The sequence below is a fragment of the Suncus etruscus genome, chromosome 9 (assembly GCF_024139225.1).
Source record: "Suncus etruscus isolate mSunEtr1 chromosome 9, mSunEtr1.pri.cur, whole genome shotgun sequence".
NCBI lineage: Eukaryota > Metazoa > Chordata > Mammalia > Eulipotyphla > Soricidae > Suncus > Suncus etruscus.
This window is the reverse complement of record NC_064856.1, coordinates 9,850,682-9,862,037: the sequence shown is the minus strand read 5'-3', so window position 1 is coordinate 9,862,037 and position 11,356 is coordinate 9,850,682. Positions and strand designations below refer to the sequence as shown.

General features: G+C 42.2%; 1 protein-coding gene across 1 annotated transcript; it reads left to right on the top strand.

Annotated features, from left to right (window-relative positions):
- The first annotated feature begins 6,312 nt into the window (after positions 1-6,312).
- On the top strand, positions 6,313-10,792 carry BPIFA1 (BPI fold containing family A member 1). The gene is made up of 7 exons (XM_049779381.1): positions 6,313-6,475; positions 6,662-6,821; positions 8,242-8,349; positions 8,650-8,799; positions 9,697-9,781; positions 10,333-10,396; positions 10,752-10,792. Exons 1-7 carry the CDS (start codon positions 6,313-6,315, stop codon positions 10,790-10,792), a joined length of 771 nt encoding a protein of 256 aa, XP_049635338.1.
- Positions 10,793-11,356: the final 564 nt, after the last annotated feature.

Below are 11,356 nucleotides of genomic sequence, written 5' to 3'. Positions count from 1 at the left end.
AACTCCTTAAACATTAGAGGCATAGTATTTTTTTACATTTCCCTGTACATGCATATTAGCTTAAGTTAACCTCAAATTTTAAGTGTGTGTGTGTGTGTTTTTTTTAAGGATTAGAGTCAAAGGAGCACAGTAAAAACGGTGTTAGAGTGGCAATTGTTGTTTGCATAGGCCCACCAAAATATGAGAGGCATGGAAAGGAATAACCTTGGCCTAAATACAAAGAGACCCTAACCCTGAAGTTTCCTGGCATAAGACCAACTTTAGGTTCCAGGCAAGTTAGATCGTCCAATTCAAGACATTGTCTGTAGTGCCAACACACTTTTCATAAGTCTCTGTTGTTGGTATCATGTTTCTGTATTAAAGATCCTGGAATATGCATATCCTACATAGAAGTCAGAATCCTGGAGGTTCTAAAGCAAGGATGAGACTACCCTGGGAGCCTTTTCCCCATCCCCAGGTCTGTGCTCCTCAGAAATGCCTACACATGGTCCCCTAAGACCTGAACAGTGTTGCGCAGAAAGCAGTGCTAGTGAGAACCTCCAAAGAGAAAACCCCTTAATGCCCAATGAAAGAATGGCTATTTTTTCCTTCCTTCCTTCCTTCCTTCCTTCCTTCCTTCCTTCCTTCCTTCCTTCCTTCCTTCCTTCCTTCCTTCCTTCCTTCCTTCCTTCCTTCCTTCCTTCCTTCCTTCCTTCCTTCCTTCCTTCCTTCCTTCCTCCCTCCCTCCCTCCCTCCCTCCCTCCCTCCCTCCCTCCCTCCGTCTCTCCTTCCCTCCCTCCCTTCCTTCCTGCCTGCCTTCCTTCCTTCCTTCCTGCCTTCCTTCTTTTTTTCTTTCATTTTTTAAAAAAATAATATCTTTAAGTACCTCGAAGGAATGGCTATTTTGAATGAAAGTTTTGTCAGAGTCATCTATATAGCATTGAAAATGACCTATAGCCATTGTTGCATCTCTCATGTATAGAAAGCTAAAAATCAAGTTATCCTGTTCTTACAAAAATAGCACTGCTGTGACTGAAAGCAATTGAATCTTCTCAGGTGTGACCAGATTACAGGTCTGAAAACCCTAGAACTATTTTAAAAATGAAGTTGGGCCAAGCTCCCCTTCCCTGCCTCATCACTGAAAAACCCAACAGCCTCAGTCCACTATCTTCCTGGTAGAAAAATGGCCCAGTTATTCTACCAAGTTCCAAAAGAAAATAATGGTCCCCAATATGTCCAGTGTAGTCAGTTCTGGCTGATTCCTATATGGCATTCTCAGAAAGGGTGGTAGCAGATTTCTGTTTTTACCTGAACCACAGTAGCCTAGCTTCACATCTTACATGCTCCAACAGAAATGACCCAGTTTCATGATTTAACCTTATCAAACTTCCAAATCACCAAATTTGTTTCAAATCTATAAATCCTGGACCATGCAGCTACAGTCAAACATACAATACCTCCAAATTTTACAGTAGTTTCAGTCCAGTGTATTATAGAAAATTTGATAGTAAAATTACAAAGTAATCTACCAAGTTCAGTGAGCCTAACTAGAAATCTCAACTAGCACCAACCACAGCCCAGTAAATCCTTAGACACTGACTTTAGTAACACAATGGAGAGTTACAACAATTATTTTAAATTGACCATTGTTGATCTAAGTTTTAATAATTTCATTTGCTTTTGTACTACAACAAATAATACCAAATAAATTTGTACCTATAAGGAGATAAGCTCTGGTGGTAGGTGAGAGATTGGAGGTATGATGAAGGAAAGGTCACACTGGTAGTAGGATTGGTGTTTGAACATTTAATGTCTGAAACGACTGTATTGTGAACAACTTGGTAAATCATTGTTATCATAAAAGTAAAAAAAAAAGATATTTAAGGTCAAGTTAGTGGCTATCATTGGAGAAGTTGTTAGTGACCAGAAGTTCTCCAGCAAACTTAAGAACACTTGTCATGGTGTTTCTTAATATGAGTACCGGACATGGGGAGAACATTAAGTTTGTGAAAATTTCTAGAGCTATTTGTCTGTGCATTTTTATTCTGTGTGCAAAATTATCAGACCAAACAAACATTATTATCTTGAAGAGCATTTGTTAGGTGCATGTCAAAACCATATATTTAGCAGATGCTAATGGGATATGCTTATTCAAAACATCTCATTCATTGTTATTTGTTTGGAATGGTCAGTTATTCAAAACAAGTTTCTTTTCTCCTCCACCCCAAGGTAGGGAGAACATCTTGAGAAGTTAGGGAACAAGAACACAAACACTAAGAGTTGTGGTAGTACTCATATAGGTGACACAGCTTGAGGTTTTCAGAATACAGGCAACCTCTTACCAACACCATAGCAACTCCAAAGGACAAAATTGCACACCTATAAACCTCAAACCTCAGAGAGACAGAATCACTTGCCCAAAGTCACACCATGAGGAAATTCTGTCAATAGCATTCAGGCAATCCAACACAAAGTCACATACATACACACATTCACATATGCTCATACACTCATGGACATGCAAAAACACCACACACATACTCATAGATACATGTACAATACACATTCAACACACACCATACTCACACATTCATTCATGCATTCTCACAGGAATACATACACAAAACAACCACACTCACATTTATACCCTCACACAAACTTATATACACTTTCCCACACAGAACACTCACACATATACACACAATCACACAACAATCACATTCACACATCATACACATTTATATGTCTACCTTATACACACTGGGTGGAAATGATGGAGCAGGCTTTCAGCTGGGTTGACAAACTCAAACAAGGAAATGCCCACAGTTCAGAGGCTAGAATAGGGCAGGAGCACCTCAAGTCTCAATCTTTCAATGCGTCTCTCTAATCCGAAATGCTTCACTGGGGATTTGCAACCCTAAACTTCACTAAATGATTTATCATGACAGCCTTGAGTAGGGAGGGTGTTTCCTGCTCAGGATACCAAGAGTAAACAAGAGGGCTGGGCCCCATCCTTAGACAAGGCAGTCTGTCCCTTCAGTAAAGACAGCTTTTGGAGGGCAAGTTGGAGGTCTCTTTAAGGAGCCTTTCTGGGTTCCTCTGCACAGTTTTTCTTTTTATTTTAAGGTTTATGGAGCTGTGGACTCCCATACTACTACTGACAGGGATGAAAGTACATGAATAATTTACTAAGATCCTTGGGTTTAGGATGGAGGGGGGGTGTAAAATGGGCTTGGCTCTATTTGCTTGTGGTTTCCTCTACAGAGCTCAGACTGTGCTAGGTACTAGGCTTCATGCTCTTTTCTGAAGCTCATTTCACCCACAAGCACATGAAATGCTTAATTCTGTGGTATAATTTAGGAAACTGAAGCTGGAAGAGAGGGACCATCTTGTATAGATTGATTGGATCAGGCATAGAACTCAAGAGTCTGACCTCTCAGTGATTAGAGATCAGAGTTTCAAGAGACCATGGGCTGGCCTCTTCTGCTTTGCAAATCATGACAGAGCTGAGATTCAAATTTGGACCACACTCCTGGTGTTGCTTCTTCCCAGTGGACTGACACTGGAGATAGGAAGTCCTCTCTAAATCTCAGTTTCCTAATACTGGAAGGACAAGACCAATCATTCTTGACAAAGATGAGGTTCAACTAGTTGAGCCCCTGGCACCCTGGACGAAGGTGATTTCAAATTTCTTTCTCTCTCTACTTCTACTGACAGGGTGTGCAGTGGGAGGGCTGCTTTAATAGTCCCAGACCTCACCTCTTTGTACCCCTGCCTCTTCATCTGAAATGAGTCCCAAAGGCCCCATGGGGGAAACAAAAACCAGTCACTTTCTTTGAGGAAAGGAAGAAAGTGTAATAGTGAAGGGCAGAAGCAGCAGGATCCTTGGGCCTGTGAGCCTAAAAAGATTTCCCAGGACAGGAAAGGAAATTTTGTTAGAGAATGAAATTCATGGTAGTGACCAAGCAAAATGGAAAAGAATGTGGAGAAGCATTTTTTCCACTTGGTGCTGTGCTCCAGAATGGGAAGCAGAGTGGGAAGGTCTCATCTCCTGGCCCACTGTATAGCTCTAAACACCATCATATTCAGTGTTTCAGATTATTGATTAAGTGGGATGTGTGTTTACTCCCAGCCCACCGCTGTACTAGCAAATGATAAGCTGGATGTGCCAAGCAATGGGTCCTGGAATTTAGCACGGATGGTACCACCTGACTCACCAACCTAGGTTTTCTTCTTGGCCAGAGAATCTGGCCAGCTACTTCTTTCCTTGGTTCTGATGGAGGTGGTTTGCCCCAGTATGTGGCTGTCATGTGAGGGGGTTTAGCAAAAAAGGGACCCTTCCCCTCAACTTATGGGATACCCCAAACATAGAGTAGCAGTGAGTTTTCTTCACATTCAGAGAATCAGCTTGGTGTTGTGGAAAAGGAACTGGACCCGTGGGAGTGAGGCTTTCCCTGGGTTCTGGTTGAAGGCCTTTTTGGGTGTTCCAAATTTGATCTACCAAGCCATCTTGGGGCATGGGTCCTACTTTCAGCCCTGCTCACAAAACCATGAAGTCTTGAGTAACATCCCCATCTCGAATTCTTCTGTTTAACTTGCTGATCAAATGGCTTAACTGTCACATCTACTAATATAATAGGTAATTATTTACTTTGGAGAGCCCTGAAAGACACCCCCAGAATTCTGAGTTATCTAGAAGCCCATCATCTGATGGCACATTTCCTGATTCTCACACTATAAAAGAGGCTTTCCTCAAAGAAGCTAACAGAAGCTGGAAAAGGAGAGTTGGAGAGTCACTGAACCTCTGAAGACAGGTGAGACTTGCTTGATCTGCTCCCCCTCTGCTATCCTGGGTGATCAGGGATGGGAAGCACCAGAGAATGTGGTGGTGACAAGGATCCTGTGGCTAAAGTTCTCTTCTAAGTTTCTTTTATAAGTTTCTTTCCTACTCTAAATCAAGTTCTTTACTGTGAGAGTTGAAACGAGACTGCCATTTTAGATTGGGATCATTATATAACAGCCTTCTAAAACCCACCCAATTTCAAACATTCAGATATACTTGGGGGAACTATGGTTTTTTGCTTCCATTGGATTCAGAACAATTGTTTTCCCAGAGAGATTCAAAGTCTTCAACTCAGAGTCTTCCTACTCAGGGAGGCCAATGTTGGCTTTTTTTGGACCAAAAGTTGTGTTTATTCCATTCAGATCTCAGCCATTAGATGGAATTTATTCCAGAATGACCAGGTTTACTCAAAGTGTAGGCACCAGCTCTGGCTTTGAACAGTTCTTCTGGCTTCCAAGTTGGCCTGTGAGAAGGTTGATCAGGTGCAAAAGGTCACCAGATATCAAGAGTTGCCACAGGATTTGCCCAGAACATCTTGAAAGAGAAGGCTGTAGAAAAGCAAATGAGTGGGTAGGGTTGAGATTCACTGTCTCCACAGTCTGGTCACCAGTTTGCAGAATGACTGTTAGGGAAGTAATTTTCTTGTCTGATCCCCTTTGTTCACTGACTTTTATGATATTTCTAAGATTTCTTCCAACAGGCCTGGAGTTAGTAAAGAATTAAGGTGTGTGGCCAATATGTAGTAGGCCTTAACTCATGTTCTGGCACTACAGAGTCCTCCTAAGTATCAGTGGATGCATCTCTGGACACTCACAGCAGGAGTGTCCTCAGTAATCATTGGCACTACAGGGGCATCCTTAGCTTCTCACACTGAATCCCTAACCTATTGACAGAATCACCAGGAGACTTGCCAGGGTTTCCTGAATACCAGCTTGGGAGATTCCCCTTTCCCCCAAAAAAACATGGTCAAGTGGTGGCTACAACTGTAGGACCTCCTGCCATTTGGCAACTTGCCATTACTTTCAAAATCATCAAAGGCTAAATTTAGGGGGGATGATGGCAGCAAGGTTTGTGACACATGATTTGGGTCATCAACCACTAGCAAGTAGAAGCTGTTTCATTAAAACCATTGTGAGAAAGCCTCACTGGAGAGCAAAGCTGAAGACCAATTACTAAACAAAGCCTCTGGATTAGAAATATCTGACTTCAATCTTTCTTCATTATAAACTTCTGCCTTGTGGGAAGGGACTTGAACGCACCAAAACCCATTTTCCTCCTCCAAGTATTCACACCTATATGGGGTGGTGAAGGTGAGCTCAGTTCCCAAGTATGATACACTCAGCCTGATGTGTTGCTCCCAGCAATTAATTACTGGATGCTAGGAGCTCTTATATTTCTCTCCCAAGTGCACTGAGTGCATTCTGGGGAGACATAGATTTCTTTCTAGGTTTCATGACACATTAAAGCATTATTCTTCCACAGACACCAAGATGTTCCAAATTGGAGGCTTCATGGTCCTCTGTGGGCTGCTATCCCAGGCCACTGCCCTGCCAGGAATCCTACCATTGCCTAGTCTGGACCAGAACCTGCCTTTGGCTATTACTCCAGCCCTACCCCCGGTTCCTAAAGATCTTGGTGGAAACTTGATAGATGGTAAGTGAGTCTATACAGCTTATTTTAGGTGTCTTTTTGTGCTTTTGTAAGTGTGTGTATGTGAGTATGTGTATGAATGCACATAAACATCCAAATGAGGGAAAAGGTCCAAGATGGATGGGGGAGAGGAACTAAGGTTCTGCATGTGCCCAATCTGACTGCTAATACCCCTGTATTCACTTCCAGCTCTTACCAATGGCCTGCTCTCTGGGGGTCTGCTTGGAATTCTTGAAGGCCTTCCCCTCCTTGACATCCTGAAGTCTAGTGGAGACAGATCTGGTGGCCTGATTGGGGGACTGCTTGGGAAAGTGACTTCAGTGCTTCCTATCTTGAATGACATCATTGAGTGAGTAACCCTAAGTCAGGGCCTTAATTCTGTTGGAGAACTTTTCTTGGAAATATGACAGCCTAAAGTAACAGCCTTGAGATGGGTGGGAAGGACAGGCCCAGGACTCAGTTTTGAGATTCTTCTCACAGTTTGGCAGCAAGAAGCATGATAACAGCATCCCAGCATTATCAGGATTCCTTATGGCAACCCTTTCAGGCCAACTCAATAATTGAGAGCTTCCAGATGGACATACAGACAGAAAGAAGTATCTGAGTTCACACTACTGGAGTGATGGTTGGACGATATCTAGACTAGTTTAGTTAAATGCAAAAATCAAAGATTTTCTAACTATACCATTGTAACTCTGTTGTACTTTATAGACTTTATAGACTCTACAGACTTTCCTAGAATGTAAGTGAGATAGCACAGCTGTACGACATTTGCCTTGCATGTGACTGACCCAGGAGGGACCCAGGATTTGTTCCAGCATTCCATATGGTCCCTCAGCCTGCCATGGACAATTTCTGATGGAAAGTCAGGAGTAACCCCCTAGTGCCACTGGGTGTGGTCCCCAAACCAACCAACCAATCAATAAATAAAGTTTAAAACTTTTTTTTAAAAGAATGTAAGTGACTTTTGATGTAAACAAAAATATATAAGCAACTCTACTCAACTATAATATCAAAGTGATTAAGAAAATTCCATGTCCAGAGAGTGTTCTAAAATCATCTTTCCCACAAAACATTTTAGAACTCTCTAAACAAGAAGCAATAATGGAAAGTTTAATGCCAAGAAATTAGCAAAGGCTGAGTCCTAATAGAACTGAATTAAAGTAATTTCCAAAATCCTGACTCATCCAACTGCTTGTCTGTGACTTAAAAATAAACTGCCTTGAGTTTGATTTCAAATGCACAACGTACCTCAAAAATGAGTTATTACTGGACTTGATTTCTCCATCAGCGAAAAGGAAGTTTTTAATACCCACAGACAAAAACTTGGAGGACATAACAAGAGGTATATCACATCGCTCAGTGGCTGGCTCATATAAGAGACTTGTTTCCACTCCCCTCTTCTCCCTGACTCCCTCCCCTCAGTCTCCACGATAAACATTGTATTCCTTGACCTGCCTGTCAATATGGTGTAGCTAATTTCTTTGCAAGACTTATCTAGCATATAGAACACAAATGTAATTCCAACTGTCAATACCCTGGAATACCTCAAGTATCTCATAGACTTGGGATGGAAAGAGGGTCTGACCCAGGATCTGTAGGACTTGTAGCTCATGTGGTTTTCTTTAAGATTCCCTTCTATCTCCCCAGCCCACCTCAATGAGTAGAGTAGTTCCACCTCAGGGGTGGATTATATTGGGTTAAATTTGATCCTAGATTTAAAGATAAAGAAAATAATGTTTCTACCTTGACTTTTGCTTTCTGGGCAGCTTGAAGATCACTAATCCCCATCTGCTGGAACTTGGACTTGTGCAGAGTCCTGATGCCCATCGTCTCTTTGTCAACATTCCTCTGGACATGACTCTCAATGTTAAAACGTGAGTAATCCAAGAAAGGATGTGATGGCTTATCAAAGTAGATTCTGATGACCTTAAGTAACCCAAATGGGCATTTGGAGTCTAATAGACATGAGACTGTAATTGCAGTGCCATAGTGAGGGATCATGGTTATCTAGGAAACTCATTTGACTTACTTGAGACTTAGCTCCTATTGGGATGTGATATAGGTACAACTGTGGGCAAGATGAAGTGAGGAGATGCTGGTATTTCTAGCAAAATAAAAGGCCTTTTCTCTTGAAATGGAATGTGCACAGCTGTAACAGACTCTCTCCTATGTAGGCCATTGGTTGGAAGTTTGTTGAAACTAAAAGTGAACCTAAACATCACTGCAGAAGTCAAAGCTGTGAAAGATAAACAACAGAATATTCACCTGGCCATTGGTGATTGCACTCACTCCCCTGGAAGCCTGGAAATCTCCCTGCTTGAGGGGTAAGGCCAAAGAAGTAGATACTTCTTCCTGGAGATAATAGATGAGATAACAAAGAATTGGATGAGATGATAAAGCGATAGGAAAATGAATGAATGACAAGATACATAGTGGAAATATGGATATGAGGGTGGGAAGAAGGGAGTAAAAAGGGAAGAAAAGAAGGAAGAGAGGAGGGGAGGGAAGAAGGAGGGCGCAAGAATGAAGGGAAGAAGAAAGGGAGGAAATAAAGAAAGAAAGAGACAAGGGGGAAATAATATAAAAGTGCCAGTGAATAACTAAAATGTCCTTTTATACCTTAGACTGGACTAAATAATGCTCCATTAGTCAACAGTAACTAGAATTTCAAGTCTAATCTAACACAAGTAATTAGAGAGAAGTAGAATAGTCACTGTGTGAATTTGTATAGTGTTTCCTCAGTTTGAGTCATTGCTTAATCAGATAACTGAATATGAGCTGTGCTGAGCTTATTAGTAAATTCCTCTAAGATAATTGGTGAGAATATATTTTGTCTCTAAAAGAGTTAATACAGCTGCATAGCTCACTTGGCTTTCTTAGAACTACACATTATACATGCTAACACATTCAAAACCTATATTCATGTACATATATTTTAATGTATTTATAAAATCTACATACTAAGCACTGTTTATTTAAGTATGAGTTATACCAAGTTCCACTAAGTACCTAGTGTCCACTGCAACTAGATATTCTTCCCTGTGTACCTACTGTTATTCTGCTATGGTTAGGTCCCTTGGTGTTGACTATGCATGTGGATGGACAAGGACCAGTTTCAATACTCAGGTTGAGGCTGTGGTGGGGCACGCACAGTAGCCCCCCTGATGGATGTGCCCTAGCCAGCCCCAGACCTTGTATGCCACATGATTTTTATCTTTCAGACTTGGCCCTCTCCCCACTCAAGGCCTTCTTGACAACCTCACTGGAGTCGTGAACAAAGTCCTTCCTGATCTGGTTCAGGGCAAGGTGAGTAAAAATGGTGGAAATCTCTATATTGGCTTTTTGAGCTTCTGGTGATGAAAAGAAATCCCTGGGTGAGCCTATATATATATGAGATCCTTTATTTGATAAGGATCTTGTACCATTCACTCTATCTGTCCAGGTTTCATCTTTGATATTCAAAGCGCATAGATTGACTCTTGATCTAGGCCATGCCCTGTGCTTGTCCATACTGCAGGTCACACAAAGCAGTCCCTTTCCTGAGCCACTTCCAGTTCATTCCCCCCAAACCACCTCATAACTGCACACAAACTCTCACAGCCTTGTGGCTGTTTCTTGTAACCAGAAACACACCTCTGTGAGAGCTGTCCTTTCTAGTCATATCACTGAGTGATCACATGCTTCATATGTGACAGGACTCTTCCCATTTCAATTTCTCCTTCTGTCCAACATAGCTGTGTGAGCAAGCCACTCAGGCACAGACATTGAGGGAGCATTGCCTCCGAGGCAGTCCTGCAGAGGCTGCTGCTCCAAGGGTCCCCAATAGGCATCTAACTGCTTTCTTCACCCTGGCACAGGTGTGTCCTCTGCTCAATGAGGTTCTCGGTGCCTTGGACTTCACCCTGGCACATTCCATTATTGGTAAGTTTTACTTCCCAGCCCCTCAGTCCCCTTTGCAGGAGTGGAGGTTTCCCTGAAAGAGTTCTGTATCTGTGTCCCAGGCAAGACAGCTAAGTCTCTTCAGTCTCAACTCTTTCCATTTCCAATTTCTTTTTCGCCTTGAATCATAGAGAATTGCAGGAGAGACTGCCACTCGCAGTAGTGCTGACCCTGACCACAGTGGGGTTGGTTAGCAGAAAGAGGCAACCTGGGTTCTCTGAGACAGCTTGAATTTCTAGAATTGCCTTCTCTGCCTCTGCTTCTCAGGAAGAATGTGGGTTGTTTCTTGACTCCTTCACACTAGCATCATTTGATCTGTATTTTTAAAATGTTCTAGAATTGCTGATCCACGGAGTGGAATTTGTCCTGAAAGTGTGAGCTTTCGGAAACAAAGTTGGTCTCTGCTGAGCTGGTGAGTGCTGTTTCCCACTCTTCAGAATTTTAGAGATAGTTATTCTCTACTAGAAGGAGGCAGGAGGGGGTTTTGGGACAATGACACCTAGAAAAAGACAGAATCATAGATGGGCACAGGAAAACACAGAGAAATCTACAGAAATGCCACAGAGGAGAAGAGACAGAGGCAACATTACAAGACAGAGATGAAGAGAAGCACACATATTCGTGGAGACATGAACACTTGCCCAGACAGACATGGATACACACATCTCACTGAAGCACACATTTACTCATGTGCAGACTTATGCAAATGCACCATACACAAGTAAACATACACACTGAAACAATCATATACACACATACCACCAAGGATGTCTGTGCTACTTGTAGCTGAGCTAAGACCTCTAGTCCTGGACCTTCAGCCTATTTCTTAAAGGCACATTTTGATGGGCAGTGCCCTTGGATCTCATATGATTGTGATTTCTTCCCAACAGAACATTTCCTGCTGTTCAGTCTACTCCCTCTCCACTTTCTAAAGGCTCATAG

Coding starts and splice junctions, on each gene's coding strand:
- BPIFA1 (XM_049779381.1), top strand. CDS start 6,313: ATGTTCCAAATTGGAGGCTTCATGGTCCTCTGTGGGCTGCTATCCCAG. Junction 6,476..6,661: donor TGGTGGAAACTTGATAGATG/GTAAGTGAGTCT, acceptor ATTCACTTCCAG/CTCTTACCAATGGCCTGCTC. Junction 6,822..8,241: donor ATCTTGAATGACATCATTGA/GTGAGTAACCCT, acceptor CTTTCTGGGCAG/CTTGAAGATCACTAATCCCC.